At 43.1% G+C, this 18,017-nt stretch overlaps 1 protein-coding gene across 1 annotated transcript in view; it reads right to left on the reverse strand.

Moving 5' to 3' along the window:
* Window positions 1–1,634: 1,634 nt before the first annotated feature.
* PLBD1 (phospholipase B domain containing 1) overlaps window positions 1,635–18,017 on the reverse strand; it is a 36,157-nt gene continuing 19,774 nt past the window's right edge. Inside the window, exons 5-11 of the mRNA XM_051784150.1 lie at window positions 16,529–16,693; window positions 15,226–15,370; window positions 8,382–8,582; window positions 8,128–8,268; window positions 5,607–5,792; window positions 4,209–4,315; window positions 1,635–2,694 (exon numbers count right to left, since the gene is read on the reverse strand). Of these exons, the coding sequence (XP_051640110.1) occupies window positions 2,527–2,694; window positions 4,209–4,315; window positions 5,607–5,792; window positions 8,128–8,268; window positions 8,382–8,582; window positions 15,226–15,370; window positions 16,529–16,693 (1,113 nt within the window). The 3' untranslated portion in view covers window positions 1,635–2,526. The remainder of the gene's footprint in view (window positions 2,695–4,208; window positions 4,316–5,606; window positions 5,793–8,127; window positions 8,269–8,381; window positions 8,583–15,225; window positions 15,371–16,528; window positions 16,694–18,017) is intronic.

An 18,017-nucleotide genomic window follows, 5' to 3' on the forward strand; every position in this document is an offset into this window, starting at 1 on the left:
GCTGCCTGAGACTTATGCTGTCAGTCCTCTTGCCCCTGCAGGGCCATGCAGCCCTACTCAAAGCCTTCTCCTCTGGTCACTGGTGCAGCTGCGCAGGGAAGAGGAGCTCAACCCAGCTGCTGCGGGCATGGCTGGCAGATCAACCTGGGCTGCCCTGCCAGCAAAGGAAGCACAGTAAGAGGAATGCAGTGGCCTTTAACAGCACAATCATCAAAGGCAAAAAAAAATAATCACAGTCACACGGAATGAAGTCCTAAGGCTCATAAGGTCCCATTGATGTAAATGTTTACTCATAGAAAAGGACTCCTAAAAGTAGAGCAGTTTTCCCACAACTCTGGGTTGGAGCACAGAGCAGCTCCTGCCTCAGGGTAGGACACCAGATGGGAGAAACTCAGAGCTCCTATTTTCGTGCATATTTGGCATGTCATGGGCACATCACGTGCCACGCACCTCCACTCCCTGCAGGGGGAAGCATCTAGGTGTGCCCTGGATCAAGAACAACACAAATCAGTTGGCAACTTCCTGGTCCCTGGGAACCAACTTTAACAATACTCCTCCATTAGCATTTTCATATAAGATTGTGTGAAAAAGCAGTGAATACAACCTGCAATGTTTCTGCGTTTTCTAGGAGTGACAGGGAAGTCAAGCCATCCTCCAGCCCCCCTGTGCTTCTAGTCTCAAACAAGCAGCTGATTCTTGGTCTTCTGCTTGCTGGCAGCTCAGATCCCTGTGCTGCTCTTCATGACCCAGCTCCACTCCATCTTTTAAGTGTGCTCCTTAATGCCTGTTACAGCCTATTCAATCCAATTCAATTCAATCTGTGCCAGTGGCTCCACCACCACAGGAAGGAGGTCTCTGCACAGAGAGTTTGGGGCAGGGATGAGGCACCCGGAGCAAGGGCTCACACAGAGGCCAAGGTCCCTGCAGTCCCAGCTGTGGGCAAGCAAGGCACCTTCACTGACTCAGGTAGGAATAAGAGGGGGTGCTGTGTCTAAAACTCTGTGACCATGGCAGACTCCTCCCCATACATGCAGGTGGAGAGCACCAGGGCATCAAGCAAACATGAACACATTCATCCTCCTCTAGCACAGGCACAGCTGCAACTGGCACAGACACCAATACCTACACTGCATCTGTGTAGGTACCAGAGCTGAGTCATTTGGCTCAGTAAATTTTACCAAACAAAGGACTGTATTGAAAAGCAAAAAACAGCTCTGTGGTGAGTACTTCAGCAGTTAGTCATTTTAAGCAGTGCTCCCCTAACCCTGCACATGCAAAGACGCTCTCTCCAGCCTTTCACACCTACCTCCTTCTACCTCAGCAAACAAACCATTTCAGTCCCTGCATGGATTTTTCATCCTTAACAATAGTTTTCCTGTAACTTCTGGTCTCCCTCTTTCCTTGACAGAAATCAGCCCTACTGTGACAACTGGATATTTAGAGTAGAACCTGACCCATGCTGCAGTAACTCGCTCCCTTCCCCATCACACAAGCTAAACTCCAGGGGCTTGATTAAAACCTCACACTGTTCATCCTTCTTCACCTTCATAATATAGGGCAGTGCTGTGCACTGTTTAGCTTGGACCATCAAGGACATGTGGAAAGAGCTGTTTATTTTGTTTTACTTAATTACACATATAATATCTAGCACAAAACAGCCCAGTGACTCAACTCCTCAGCATAAACACAGGTAACTACGAGTAATGTGTCCAGCCCTGGCTCTCACATCCATCTCACTGTCACATTCCACTGCCACAGCTGAGGGAGCAGGTAAAGATGTCACCAACTGCATGAGCCAATCCACTGCAAAAAGGATCCATTGCAAGAGATCCATTGCACCACAGTTCTGTCCCTGCTGTTAGGCTGCAGCTGTGGCAGGGGCACGTTTCCAAAAGCATCAGGTTGCTTACCCTTCATCCCCTCTGGCAGACTGATCATTGCAAGCTGCTTTGGCCAGACAAAGAAAACCTTGCCAACACCACTGAAAGCTGTGTCCTGTAGATAACAGACCAACCTGCCATGGGGAACACAGCCTTGACTCTCTCCACTAGTGACATTCCTGGATGGGAAGCAAAATCTTGCAGCACACCCTGCAGGCACTCCTCAGACAAAAGGCAGACATCAAACTAATGCTGATATAAGGCCACCATAGCCCACAGCAGCCACCTGGCTCAGCCCAGCCCTGAAGACAGGTCCCATGTTGCTGCTAGAGACAGATCACTCTCATTGGTGGCACTGCTCTTCACTCCAGCTCTGGGAACAGCTGATGATGGCTCAGATCAACAGAAAGCTGTGCTACCTGCTTCCCATCAATCCTAGTCAGAGGAAGGGCTGCCCAAATAGCTCAGAAGAAAGGAACATGCACTGGACTGCACTGAAGCAGCCAACATCAGTACCAAGTACTTAGCAGGCAGGACAGGGGAAAGCAGGTAAGGCACAAGGATGTGGACATCCAGATCAATTTATTACACACAAGAAATAAAATTTTCATTAAAAAAAATCCATATGAGGATATTGATGCTGGTTTTACAGGATGGGCCTCATGGTGACAAAATCAAAGTTGTATGATTCTGGCAGGCCCTGGTGCCGCGTGCGGTTAAATCGTCTCCAGGTGAAGACAGGGAGCCCTCCCTGCACTGGAGGGCCATTGATGGCAGAGGCTGTGAACGCTGATGCCAGGCGGAAATCTGACACCTGTAACAAAGGACAGGAATTCAGGGCAAAAGGACTGCACGGTGTTTGACACATCCCCATCCCGGACAGCAGGAGATTTGACAGCTCTGGGAGATTTGGTAACAGTGAAGTGAAAGAAGTGAGCAGGGGAAATGCACATTGATCAGGCAGCATTTCTCCCCTGCACAGAGGCATCTTCAGCTGGCAGCAGCAAAGCACACTTGCCCTCCAGCCCCTGCACTAGCCAGGCTGAAAGAAAGTGCCCTCAGGACAATCCTCCCTCAATTTGTGTGCCTCCAAAAGAGCTGAGGCTTCAGCAGGCAGACCAGGGTTCTGACCTGAGCTCTACTGCATGTTAAGCACTTGGGCCGTTCCCTGGGGCATGCTGGGGTAATTCAGGAATGGAGAAAGGCAGCACAGAGTTAATATTTCTGCCCAGACTCCGCCCTGTTCCTTCACTATCTCCTAAGAGGTTCCCAGTTTGCTCCATCTTCCCAAACTCCTGTAGGGTTTATAACTAAACAGGTCTCACCTCTGCTCTGGACTGCTTCTCTCAATACCCCTCTTAGGTCCCCCTGTCTATCCCTAGCCCAGCCCATTCCCCTTGCCTAACCGTGCTGGCTAAGGCACCACAAACAGCATTCACTGACCCACTCCCTTACCAGACACCTCTACACAGCCTTTTTCTGCATTCCTCTTGTATTAACCAGCTTGAGGAGCCTCCCACTGGCCACTGCAACAGACAGCTGGCCAGGCTTGTGCAAGCTGGACACACAGCACTGGCACTACCAAAACAGCCTTCACAGGTCCCATCCTAGCAACCAAACTCGTAATCCAGGAACACAGCAGGCCGCACCCCACATGATAAAACACTGAACAACTTCCCAGCACACCAGGGCTGGACAGCTGCTTACTCAGGCATTGCCCTTGACAGTGAAAATACCACATAATCTGCCCAAAATAAATGCTGCTTTCTGCAGGACAGTGAGTCTAAGGATCCCTCTAAAATGCAAAGTCATCTTCCCCAAACTTTTCAGAAAGCAGTTTTTCAGAGAAGTGGAGCCCCAGAGCAGGGTGGCTCACTAGCAAGCCTTTTGTAAAGATAAAGCTAAACTGAGACTGAAAACACATTCCTTTGGGCTCTGGGGAGGCACCCACGCAGGCCCCATGAACAGGAGGCTGAGTCTGTACAAGTCACCTTCCCTGAGTGAGGTGAAGACTCACTTCAGCATTATTTTAGGCTCCTACTCCTGTAAGGCTTTGGGGTTTAACCCCCAAGCACCACAAGTTCCCATGGACATAGCTGTTTCATACACATCCCCCTGTTATCCTCTACCACTGTGCCAGGACTGATGTCAGGGATAGGAAATAGAATTCCAATCTGAGGATCTGCCCAAGCACTGGGACAGCATAAAGAGGGAACAGACATGCCTGGCCCTGCCTGCCCTAGTCCAGAGAAACCTACTACAGGTCTGACAAGAGCATGAACAGGCTGCAGCAAACATTCAGCTGATGTTAAAATTGAGATAATTTACCTTGGAGTCATAGCAGCCTGCAGGCACTGGTAAAGAAGGATTCAAGTCTTCCCGGCAGCAAATGGTGTTGCAAGGATTATGTTCAGCATAAGGATCACGCTGGTAGTCTGGAGAGAAATGGGGGGGGGCAAGCAAAGAAGAAAAGAAAATAAGTTAGCCTCCTCACAAAAAGCCAGTGCAAAGTAATAGAGCCACTAAAAGCTGGGTAAGTGCACTCTATCGAACTGCTCTCGTGCTCCTCCCCCGGTACCAGCTAGAAGTCAGTGCTCAAGACAAGACATTAAGTAGACAAACTCCTAATCCAAGGCCATACAGCTATTTCTGCATCCCAGGGGCACTGCTGCCAACCTCTAACCACACATATCTGCAATTACACATGATGGAATTCCACATGATGAAAGCTTATAGAAACTTTGTCAAGAAAGAAAAGCAGAAGAGAAGGGGAAGTGGTGGGTGGGTGGGGAAATGCAGCAATGAGAGCCTTTGTGTTCCTGTTCTGGACTAAAGTTAGTGGTAAGGAGCAAAATCTTTGAACACCCACTGCAGTAGCTGCAAACAAGGAGGGGAAGTTGGACAAACCTCAAGGTCTATGAGGTTACCTACTGTTCTGGCTTAATCCTAGCTGGCAACTAAATACCACACAGCTGCTCTCCCACTTCCACCCAACACCCTCCATGGGACCAGGAGAAGAATCAGAAAAATAATTGAAACAAAGTCAATAATAAAACAACAATAATTATAATAATGAAAAGGGATAGAGAGGGAGGGAGAAAGTAATAAAACCAAAGAGAAACAAGTGATGCATAATCCAATTGCTCACAACCTGCTGAGCAGCAATCAGCCCTTTCCAGTCAATTCCCCTTAGTTCATACACTGAGCATGACATTTTATACTATGGAATGGTATGGAATATCCCTTTGGCCACTTCGGGTCAGATGTCCTGGCTACCTCCCAGCTTCTTGTGCATTGCTTGCTGGCATGGGAAAAGTCTTTGACTTATCAACAACTAAAACATTAGTGTGTTAATTAATGCTTAAACTATCAACATTATTCTCATACTTAATCCACCTAACTGTTGCTTAGGGTTTAAGGCTCTCAAGATTGACAGGTTGTAGATGTATTAGGTAATAGCAGCCCACAATGTCTCTTGGAGTGTCAGAAGCACTCTGGAAAAGTCAAACAGCAAGCCCAAGGGCCCTTGTTCCTGATAGAACAATTTTAGCCTGGTTTCCTACCTCAACAGTAAGTTTGTGTTATCTATTTGCTTTGACCGTACTCTGCATTTAGGGTAATATAACTGATCCGTATGTGAGGCTGCAGCTTCCCGCTATAATCCAAGAAATAAATGTAACAGTGCTTACTGAAATCAGCTCTGCAGTACATAAATACGTGTCTTACTGTTGTATCTCATGATGTACTTCATGCTTTCCAAGTCAATCACCTTGCCCTGGTCTCGACGGAAGATTTTTGCTCTTGGGGCCAGCTCATAGGAGAAATCCATGCCGTACTTGACAACATATGACGCATACCCACTGAGATTGTAAATCTTTTCATGGAAAGGGATATTGTATGAAGGCCAGTAACCTGCCAGAGACAAACCCCAATCTGTTAATCACTTAGAAAAGCTGGATGCTCTTGCTTATATCAGAAAGGAAAAGAAACAATTTTCCATGTTGCATTGCATGCCAAGGAACAACACTGCAAACTGGTTTGAACACAATAAGGTAACACTGGTATGACCAGGGCTGACTCCCAGTGTAACACCACTGGAGACTGTACCCAGGCAACCCGCCCCCAGACATCCACCCTGAGGACTCATCCTGCAAAACAGCTGAGATCAGACTTGCAGGAGCCGGAGGTGAACACACAGCACAGCCACAGCCCTCCTGCAGAGGTTTCTCTGCTCGGCCTCAGAGGCATGCAAGATCACTTACCTCACTTACCAAACTTCACAGTGAGAGGCTTGAAGTCGCTCCTGTTTTTTGCTCCCTTCCTATCTCACCAGGGCAGAACACTACACCATGCTGAGATGGCAGGGATGGATCAACACACAAACACACAGACCACGAGAGCTACACGGTGTGAACAGGAGCCAGGCCAGCACACACATGCTTTGTGCAGTGGTAGTTGTACACAGTGATGAGGAAAAGACGGGAGGATTGCTGCACACTTGCCAATAGCTGCCTTTGAGGGTTAGGAAGTGATTGATTAGCAGAGCAGAGCCCTGCACTAACTTTTCCCAAAGCAAGTGTGAATCCTGCAGTTTTTTTAACTCTGAAGAGCAAAGGATGCCAGGCAGAACTCCAGAGAAGAGTTTTAGGTAGGCAACATAAAACTGCCTGAAGCAAGTCTACTGTAGAAAGCAGAAGCGCTTGTAAAGAGCCAGGAGATCATCCAGGTCAGAATCTGGGTGCAGGAATAAATAAGAATAGATATCTATACCTTAACATTAATTTTTTTACTTTTTTTTTTTTTCAAAGGCAGGCACCAAGGAGTTTTTAAGCAGGGAGTATATAACATGAGCTAGTCCCAAGAGCAGTACACTTGCAGGTGTACTGCAAGCATGGAGTAGCTCCTGCTACTTACAGGAGCAGTGTTGGCTTACAGCAGCTGAGGTCTCCAAGGCAGCACTTCGGCAGTGCTTAGCCCACCCTGTCCTTTTAATGGTTAAACTCCCAGACACAAACTGCTGTGTTATCCAATACCCACAAGGTGCATTTAGATATCTGGGAAAAAACACACTGTAAACGTGAAGTAATATGTAACCTCTAATTGCCACCTTCAAGAACAGAGCAGCCACAAGATCTCCGAGGGAAGAAGTGGTCACTGTGTGCCCAAGCCCTGAAGTTGGGCTCAGTCCTGCAGGGAATGCCACACTGCAGCTCTCAAATCATCGCTGAAAAGGAGCTCAGGGTACCTGATAAGCCTGGCCTCTCTGCACAGGTACAACACTACTGTGATGTAGTTGCAATGTTTCAAGTGCCAGAGCTAAAGGGTCTCTATCAGCTTGTTTGTCTGCACCACGCTCACCGAGAAGCCCAAGGCAAAGGAAGCCAAAAGAGCCAGACATGCATAAGGGAGAGACATGGGATCTTTCCAAATTATCAATAAGAAACATAAAACAATAATGACAATGTGGTAATGCTTAGAATAAGCCAGAACTTCCCAAGGAACTAGACGCAAATAAAAAGTGTCAAAGGGAAACAACCCCAGTTGCTAACATAAATACATTTCCAGTCATTTTGAGGATAAGCAATTCATCTATTCACCCCCTCAGCATGTGATAAGAAGAGGGAGCACAAAGCACCAGACACACACTTAAGGCTCAGGCTTTTGGTCGCTAATGTAAGTGTCTAGTAAACACTTGTGAATTAAACCAGACAGTGGGTGTTTTGCTTCACCTAGATTTTTGTTTTCCATCAAGTTGTTGCTAGTCTTGCTAAGGAATTAAAGAAGCTTTTTAAGAGCAAATATTTATCAGAAAACAGGCCTCCAGGAAAGTTCAGGAGATGAATATAAACATAGAACTCTTTCCTACTCAAAAGGTCATCTTTCAGGATGACCCACTCAAAAATTTTGAGTAGCCCACAGCATCACAGTTACTTAGCACTGCTTCAAACAGACCCCATATTTTTCCTCATGGGTCTCAGGGAAAAATAATACCAGAAAAAAGGTAAGGAGGCAAGTAAAAAGTCTATTTTTCCCTCCTCTGCTTCTGAGAAACACAGATGCTCACCCCATTTCTGCCACAGCATACCAGATAAATGAATACAAGGCAACAGAGGGTTGCTCACACAAAACTTTGTTAAACTCAGGACTAGTGTGCAATAAACCCTCCCCAGTTACAAAACACAATCCTCCATCAGTTAACACAAAGAGATGGTTTTCCTAAGCCAGTAACTACTACAGGAGCTATTACCTTTCCGGAGAACATTTGTTTGATCAGAATACTCCACAAGGGTTGGGATCTGCTCAACAATGTACAATGCACCATCATCAAGGCTCCTCTGCAGCTTGACCTTCTTCAGGTCTAGCAACATGTACTGATTGTTGTAGGTCCCTGGGTATGAAAGCAAAGAGAGAGTTACATGTCCTGCCAGGGAAAAGAAAAGGGTGTAACAGGTACACCGAACACATCCGTTTCCCCCAAGGTTCGTATAAAAATGTACTTACCAGAGTTGCACCTGGAGAACGTTTCTGCCCAAGTTTTGCCATCATTTGCCATCATGTTCGCAATGCGGACTCTCTGCCAAGCCAGCAGGGATTCAGGCACCACTTGCTTAATGAGAGTTTGGTTGAACACACTGTTGGTAGTCTGCAACATTACCAAGCCGCTGCCTAGTATGTAAAAATCATCCAGGGACACCAAAAAGCCTTAAACAGCAACAACACAAATTTTGTTATCTTTGGGAACCTTTGATATACTCAGAGAAGAAAACAGAGAGACAAGCCAAGAGGACATGAAGAGTCAACACATGCGCGTTTGAAATCAAACCGTACAAAGATTAAAGATGAGGGGGTAACTTCTGCAAGAGCTTTAAGCCCACCTGTCAACACAGTTTGAAATGAGAAATTGTCATGCTCTCAACACACCTAATTCTCTGTCTAGAGCATTTGCTTCACGTTTGCATGCCAAGCTTGGAAGTTTCTCCATATGTCAAGCTATGTCTTATTTTTATGCTGAGGATTACATACTGTAAATGCCTAGGGCATGTTGGTTTCTAACAAAGAAATTAATTAAAAAAACATTCAACAGTGAAAACCCAACCAAAGTACAAACTCTACAAAGATTTTCATCAACCAATTTCAGTTTTAGATTTTACTCTGTAAAAACAAATTCAATTTATTTGAATTAATTCCTTTAAATTAATCCCTTCTGTATTAAACCAAGCTAAGCAGAAAAATCTTCCTTCTAGTTTAATCTGTTCCAGTTTAACTATTCTTAAAAGCATCTCCAAGAAATGGGCATCTCTTAAATCATAAACCCCAGTCTGTATAAGAGAAAAAGCTCTTCCTACTCCTCTTTCTGACATATTGTCACTGGATTTTTTTAGGCCTACGAGCTCTGCAAAGTCAACACAGTGATGGATCTCTGGGCAGGATTCCCTTCCAAGTTACATGCCAACAGAAGGACCAGGTCTAGTGGCAGATCCCACGCCAGGAGGTGCCATTCAGAGCTGCAAAGGTCAGCTATAATGCCTTGGATAGCGTGGTGACTACTTGTAAAGCAGAAATAACTTGACTTTGAGATTACTCAGCAGATACATGGTTGCCAGGCTGGGGAATAAAGGTTGTTAACCAAGCTCCTGATGGGGAAGTCATCCAGAACCTCGACTCTCGTTAACAAGTTTTTAATAGGATCAGTCTTCAAAGAGTATAAAATGCTAAAATTCTGTACAACATCACAATAGTCAAGTTCCACTATGAAATTTTCTACAGCAAGCTTTATTAATACTTTCTGGAAAACAAACTAAGGTCACCAACCCATGATAGCAAGAAAGACTACTCCATTCTGCCTCCTATTCCTGGACTTTATCTAAAGACAGACCTCATTCAAGCAAAAGTAATGTCTGAGAGCTCAATTTCAGCAAAATTTCTTTAAAGTATCGAGTACTCAAATTAGAACAGATTCATGAAAATATACTTTGTGGTCACCTGTTCTCTAAAAATATATCAGTATAGAACAGGCAGAGAACCCTGGCAGCTGGTATTTTATTCTTGGAGACAGAAAAAGAATATCAATAAATTATGTACATCAACAGCAGAGATCTCTCTCAAATAAGTAACAAGAGAAACACTCTAAACCTGGCTCTGCCAGTCTATTTTATACAAATACATAGGACATCCAGTGATAAACTGTTGTATAACGAGTCAAGTGCTTGCCCAAATGGAGACAAGAAATGAAATTGTTAAGCAGTTGTGATTTGAATTAAGCACAAATTCTCATGTGGGTGACAATGCCAAGTGCCCTACTTCAAAATAAATCAAGTAGTTTTTATCCTTCACTTTCAATAAACAGCTGAGATAAAACAGAAAAACTTGATTCAAAACAAGTGTCAATACAAGAAATGATGTTGAATTAACTGAAGGTTGAACTCCGTAATTCAAATAAATTGCAAAGCTCAGCTAAGCTGAAAACAAGGGGATTTCCTTCTGGGCCTTAGTATTTACCAAGTTTTATCCTGCAATGTTTTATAACACAACATGCCCTCCATGATACACCATTGCTAGCCTAATTATTTCAAGATGGCATATACCATTTTGATTTAGGTACCCTTGAAACGAAGGAAGTTAAAACACCAACAACAGATTTACACAGAGTAAAGACATTCATAAAAATAAAACCTGGGCAGAGAAGTCTAGAGATAGCAGCAGATATTTGATGTCCTCTTGTGTCATTCTTCTATTTTTAAGTATGTATGATAATCTGTTGTAATTGAAAGTGTTATCTCTGCGCAGTTCATCTCTTCTTTTCTGTAAAACCATCTCTGTAAACCCATATCCCATTTTGGTCAGCAACACTCAAAACATTTATTTATTTTTTTTTTACCCCTCCCTCTGATGAACCTGACTCTTCCTACATAGAAACAAGCAAAAACACTTCTGATTGCATCTTCTGGGTCTGAACCATTTAGATTCAGTTTCCAATCACCACTGGAAAACTGAAGGTTTCAGAGTCTGGAGTTTCATTCATCATGTCAATATTAATCAGCCAAGCAAAGCAATTTTTTGCAGTCTGAGTGACAGTGTTCTCCAGAAAGGCAGCATATTGAAGAACACGTGGGTGGTAACACATTTCTGGCAGCTACTACTCCTAAAGAGGTAGGCTGTTGCTTTCTGAAACAGCATCAGCTTTTTTGGTGTTTTAGAAGGTCACTGTGCTCATTCAAATACAGAAAGGGCCAGCATTACCGGCTGGAAGCCAAAGCCTATCCCATGGGAGTAGCTCCCAACTGAGATGCTCAATGTTCTGGTCTATAAACAGACTATGGAAAAGCAGAGGTATTCTCTGGATTATCTTTCCTGATCTATCTGCAGCTGCTTCTTAAGACTGAACATCTTCCTTCACTTCACAGCTGCCTTCCTTCACTTGCAGACATCTCCCAGGCACTAAGAAATAGAACATTCCATACCACAGCTCTGGTCTCTCATCTCCTAAGTTCAGACACATCCTTCGCTTCCATCCAGGTTTTAAACAGATGTTGGAGGAAGCAAGGAAGCAAGAAATGGTCTGGCAGTATCTCATGAGCAAGCAGGTCCCCTGAGAACAATGTCTACTGGCCTTCTCGTGGTCTGTTCCTCCTAGGTCTTGCTCCAGTTGGCAGGAAGAATAATGCTGCACTTTCTGATCCTGCATTAACACCAGATTACTTCAAAGCAAGGGACACATACTACTTCTCTTAGCATCACATGTATAGACACTCATAAGACAACTTGTGCCATCATATTCCCATGTCATAGCCTGCCTCAACCAAGCAAGATCCCAACAGCAGACCAGAGAAGCAAAGGTAGCAGTAGAGTTCTTCTCAATTGATTTGCTTAAATGGCTAAAATCAAAGTAACATGCTTTAAAAGACTGTGGCTCAGCCCAGAGAAGGTAGTGCACTACTCAAAAAAGAGTGCTTGGGTCCAAATGGTAGATTCCCTTTCTTAAATGGAGTTCAAAACTTACTGTTCAAGAAGAGTTCTATTCAAATGGATGGAAATCTTGGGAGCTGCAACCTCCCAGCTATTCAAGGAAAACTGCAAATTTTATCAGTTAATTGGGCTCATTTCTTTGAATGCCTCAATGGGGCAGTGTAGAGAAGTGACTGGGGGGGAAAGGAGAGGGGCAGAAGGAGGAGAGGTGCAGCTTTCTCTTTAATCTTTACTAGATATGTAGTGCAAAATTTAGCACCTTGTCTCTATCTTCACATTTCTTACTCCCCCAAATGAGCACAACTTCCCTCAACATTTGTGAGCAACAGTAATGTGTCTGTACAACTTAAGTTCTCTCTGCTATGCATAGATTCACCAATCACATGAAGCACTTATGTCCAGAGCTTGAAGAACACACTGAAGTCAAGCATGCTCAAGCATTCAGCTCAGAGACATTTCTCCTTTCCAAAGACTCACAGAACTTTCATACATGCAGCTCTGCACACAGACACTTTCAAGAGAAGCACCAGCTAAGACTATGAGTAGAGCTCAAGTGAGGATTGGGGTGGGTTAGTGTGGAAATGAGCAGCAAGTGAAGAAATAATTCTGCAAAAACAGATTACAAGTCCCATTAAATTCCACTCAACTGTGCCTCTGCAGCACCACTGCTGCTCTGAAGGGGAGAAAGCAGTATAGAGAAGACATGCTGTTAACAGTGGACACTTGAACATCCTGACAGGAATGTGGATAACTGCTGGAGAAGCTGGGAAAGACTTTTCAATCCCTGCCTGTCCTCCTACCTGCTTGGGCACAGCAGGAGCAAAGAAGCCCAAGGTCTTCTAGCTGTACAATGCACACGCTGACACACATGGTTACTCAGTAGTGTCAGAAGCTCTAAACTGAGTCACAACAAATATTAAGTTTTGCAGATTAGTAGTCTGTCTTTTGAAATTCAGTAAAAAAAAAGCCAAATAACATGGACAATTTTACTCAATGACCCCAGGAGAAATCAGGAATTTTGCACATTCCTTCTCAAAAGCCAAGTGACTCCTTGAAGTTTTTGTGACACAGCTTTTGGACAGCAGAAGAGTCTGACTATATACAGCCTACTGGATTACAGCAATCTTTAAATTACTCAGTTAAGTGTCACTGGAAGCCTGGAAGGACACCTGTCTTTTAATGCTGTTTCCTCCAGAAGTCAATACTTCTGTGTTCATTAGGATTAGGTTACTATTCAGAGAGATTCCTAGGTTGGCCTTTCTTACTGGTCCTTAGTGTCTATAAGGACAGAGAATAAGAGTGGGAACCTGCATGCAGGGAAGTTACAATTGTCAAGTTGAACCATGGCCAGGACCTGCAGATTCCACAGTCAGATGTCCTGAAAACATCATCTCATCATAACATGGAGCAGAGGAATCTGGCAGTTCCTTCCTTCCTATGTGATGTCCCTTGAGCATTACTAGGCCAGTGCTTTAGAGCTTACTCATCCCCTGGCAAACTGCAAGTCTGTGAATACATCCATAGCTAATGCAATTTGCTGCAGTCAATGGACCATGCTTGTCCAGTGCCTGTGATAGCACCCTGTAATCAGGTAGCCAGGGAGCACAGCTGACATACCACAGGTCTCTCAAACTTCATGAGAACTATACCTTGCAATCATTCTCAGTCAATTATTTTGTTGGCAGAAGTACACCTTTCCACATTGCTATGCCAGAGTCTACAAAAGCAAGCTTTAAAATAAGCCATCTTTGCAGACCTCAACATCTCAGGGAAGCACACTGGGATTTTGTACACTAGTGAACAGACCCCAGTCATTTCAGCGAAGTAGCAGCTTTGTATGGTTTTCCCATACAGTGTGCTTTCTCAGCCCCATGAAAACCAAATATTGGTATTTCACTTCATACAAAGAATCCACAGAAGGAGCAACCCAAAGACATCACCAGAGATCCCCACTACAATAAAATAATAAAAGCTCTGCGTGGCTGATCCTGATTCCTGGTTTTGAATCTGCAGCACAATGCAGTATGCAACAGTTGCTTAACAGAGCCACATTCTCCTGAGGGACAATATTATCCTCAGTACTTCTGTTGAGAGCCAGAATAACTTTATGAACATTCAGGTGATGAACAGAGCTCAGACAGAAACCTTTGCTTTCTACAAAATTTCTTTCAACGAGCAAGCGAAATTCCTCCAAGGCAATCAGAGATAACCCAGGCTCTTGAAAGGCTGCACACTTAGATATTTGCCAGAACACCTCTACTACTTCCTCAAAGAAAAAAAAATTTCAGTTGTCAGAAAACATTGCATTCCTGAGGGTCACTGAGGAGGGCCAGAATCCCACAGAAAAAGGCTTGTTTTCAATGTGAAATGAATGCAACTGCTTTTCAAAAGTTTCCTAGTCACAGTCCCAGGAGTCCCTCCCATGAAAGACCCTTCCCTTTGCAGTAAGGCACAGTAATTCAACAAAGGCACAGTAATTTCAACGTTTGGAAATTATCAACCAACAAAATTTCATCAGAATGAGATAGTCTCCTGTGGCACACAGGTCACTTAAAAAGGTTTATGAAGACTCTTGAGTGTTTGGGTATTTTTTAATTTGAAATTTCACCTTTAAAAACTTGAGCAATGCTAACTCTAAGAGGGAGTCATAGATACACTTTAGTTTTTCACATTCACATTTCTTGTGCTATTCTAGCAAGAGAATTTTATCACTGAAACATTAAATGCTGGCAATTTCTAACATTTGGCCTAATCTTACCAAAGAAGATTTTAAATATTATGGTGACTATATTACTAACACATGAAATCAGCATAAAAAAATACTGCCCTCTGCAACAGCTTATAGAGGAGCTGGAAGAGGAAGATGTGGGTGGAAAAGAAAAAAACACCAAGCCAACAACAAAACAACTGAAGGTTTGTTAACCCAACATCAAAGAAGTCAATACAATTTCAAACAGCTAGTGTTTGATACTCGCTAATAATCCCATTACAGCACGAGTCATGTCACAGTGGTAAACACAAGTGCTCAAAACTGTTATTACCAAACATGTGAACGCTACAGGCAAGGTGAGGAGTTCAACAGTTGAGATGACTGCAGACTACACGAGCAGAATCCAAAGCAGCATGTTTGTGCCAGAGGTAAAATATTTAACTAGTACTATTCAGAGCACTGCAAGTGATTAATCAACAACAAGAGACAATGACAACATCATGTTCAAACCAGAAAACTGAAGATGGCATTTTGTCCTCTTGGTGGCTAGAAGTTTTAAGGTAGATTGAAGCCAGTGCTTGTTGAGGTATCATTCTTTTCACAGACAAGACAGCAAGGTGGTCCATGCCATACTGAATAGCTACATGGCTTTGGTTTTCTTGACTTTACCTGGGTAACTGCTGAATGAGACACGGTTGGTGCTAGTGTATGGATCAACTATATTGAAGTTCCAGTGCTTATATATTCTCAGTGTGGCTGCATACGTAAACCAGCTGGAGTGGGCAAAATATATATTCTCATATCCAGGTAGAACCTGAAAAACATAAGCAGAAAGATGACCCCACTATATTCTGCCTTCTTTTTACTTGATAGAAGCTGGGAAAACAACTTGTTTTAAGTAGTTAGATTAATTGCATTATTGAAGAACGAGCAGATTCTTGGGCTTTTAACTGTGCACTTAATGAATTTCTGAAAACCCCGGAAACAATTCTTGCTCATGTGTTGTTCTCAAAATAAAAACAGTTTAGGGTTACTGGGGACACTTGCATCACATGGAATGTTTTTTTTCCCCGGTTTCATTTTGAATACTTGTATTCACACATTCAGATTGGATCTTTGCAAGTATATCCAGCGTTAACTTAAAACATGCTGTTTCTGTGAGAATAACTCTGATTTGCCTTAAAGTACAGAAGCAAATGCAAGTAAATTCAATTTGAAAAGGTAAATATATATATTTATAATATGTCTTTTCAAAATATTTCCCTAGTTCTAAGAATTGTTGTTAGGCCAGAAACCTCTTGCTGCAGGCAAATGCTTAAATGAATGTTTTATAATTTAAGGTGAATATTGTTGCTCTGCAACACCTGGAGTCTCCATATGCTAATTAAATCCTTGATAATTTTAACTGAAAAATGTAATTGCCACCATGATGTAGCAGACACTTATCTTAAAAACATGGGGGGGTTTCTGTCATTAATCCCATTGGAAAGCCATTCCAGAGTATCTCTATCAACAGAAAACAGCAGCCACTTTCACCCATTTATTTTTATGTTAGCACTGTCCTTTAGTTTATGCAATCCTTTTCCCTTTCTCCCTGCTTCTTTGCCCAATGTATTTGTAGTCATTCACAATACCCCTTCTTTCAGACTTCGCTTGGCTAGGTGAAACAAGTTACTCTCTTCCAGTCTCCTCTTTGTGGTAGTTTCTCATTCCCTAGTAATTCTAGTAGCTTTTCACTGTCCATCTCTGTGGTTTCAGTTTGGTTTGGTCTTTTCCCTATCCTTGAACACAAGTGAAAAAAACTGGACTCAAAATCCTATGGAGGCACAAGTTGTACCTGCATAAATACACCTTAATAATCAACAGAAGTACCTTTATGCACACGCAACATAAACAGGAAAGACTCCAGAAACGTAGACTCGTGACACTGCAAATCAACACAGTCACTGGAAATAAAGTTCTTGGTGCTCACCTTGATCAGTGCAGAGCAGTGTCCCATATCCCACTGGTATCTCCCATGGCCTCCTGGCTCCACATTGCATTGTCCACCCCGTGCAGAATACTCAAATAATGCAGGAATAAGGTCCAACAGGTCTCCAACAGCATTCAGAAACTGGACATCAAAGTTGCTCAGTGGCTGAGGAAAAGGAGAAAAGGAGAGACCACAAAAAACATCTTGCAACAGAGAAACATCAAGACAGTCTCCCTTGTTAGAACTTTTCTTACACTAATAAACACTCCTGGGAATTCTCAGATTTTTATAAACACTGCAATTTAAGACATCCTTAGGACTGAGGAGGAAGAAACAAATGAGGGAAACAAGACCTGTTAGAAATACCAATCAAGTCAGAAGTAGCTGAAGAAGGAAAGTCACGCAAAAGTCTATGTGCTTTTGAAAACTCCTTATGGTTGGAGCTAGCCAGAGCTGACAGCATTAACTACACACAGCTGGTTGTGTAACATGCTCTTCAGAACCTCCTCTTAGTTCACCCCTTCAAAAAAAAAAGAGCTTAACAGTGGTTTAGCCTCAGCCTTCAAATACCGTTTTCTAAATCTTTCCTGTTCTTGCTTCCACCATGCTTTCAGTTTAAGCAAAGCTTAAGGAAAAGAAGTCAGAACACACATCACTACAGAGCTGTGAACAGTAATTTTAGAATGGCACATAATCATATAGCAAAGAAACACACTGCTTGCAATATAAATTAGTGTTATTAAACCATATAGCTGACCTCTCTACAAACCCCAAAAAGGGGAGACAAGGACACAGGAAAAATAAACAGTGCCAAATCCATTTACTTTTTATTCAGAAGGCTCAATTCTGTGTTATTCATCTGCTGTTTTGGCAAAAGGCCTCAACAGCAGCTATAGTTTGAGGAAGAAATCCAAAGCAAATTTTCATATATGTTACAATGCTTTAGTTCATCATGTTTTTGCTGTAAGGATATAAACAGGGAGCAACATCAAGAGACATATCTTTACATAGTTTTAAGCAACTTGGAGGTATGAATCATTTACAAATCAGTCCCAACAACTTTATCTCATTGGAATCCATACAGAGAGACCTGGCAGTGTTTCAGCACAATTTTTCCCCATCCAGCTGCACTGAAAGGTCTGTGAGCCCACCACACAATAAGGAGAAGCTGCTTTCCAATCTCTGATTCACACAGGCATTACTGTACAATACCAGGAAGGGAGCAAACATATGAGAATGCTCAGCCAGCCCCAAGACATTTTAATTATACTTGACATCCATTTGCTACCAACTCCATATTCCCCTTCATAAAATCTGCCTTCATTGCAACATCTACAGGTAGCTACGTTGATCCTGCTGCAACATCAGTCAGAATTGCCTGCATATTTCTTAAGTTTCACATTTCTGCACTTTCTTACAGTCACTTCAAGTCAAAACTTTTTTAACTATCAGGAAGTCCATTCAACTTAGAACAAAAGTGCCAAGTAAG

Source organism: Manacus candei, unplaced genomic scaffold, assembly GCF_025592945.1.
Source record: "Manacus candei isolate 608988 ecotype Guabito, Panama unplaced genomic scaffold, ASM2559294v1 h1tg000018l, whole genome shotgun sequence".
Lineage (NCBI taxonomy): Eukaryota > Metazoa > Chordata > Aves > Passeriformes > Pipridae > Manacus > Manacus candei.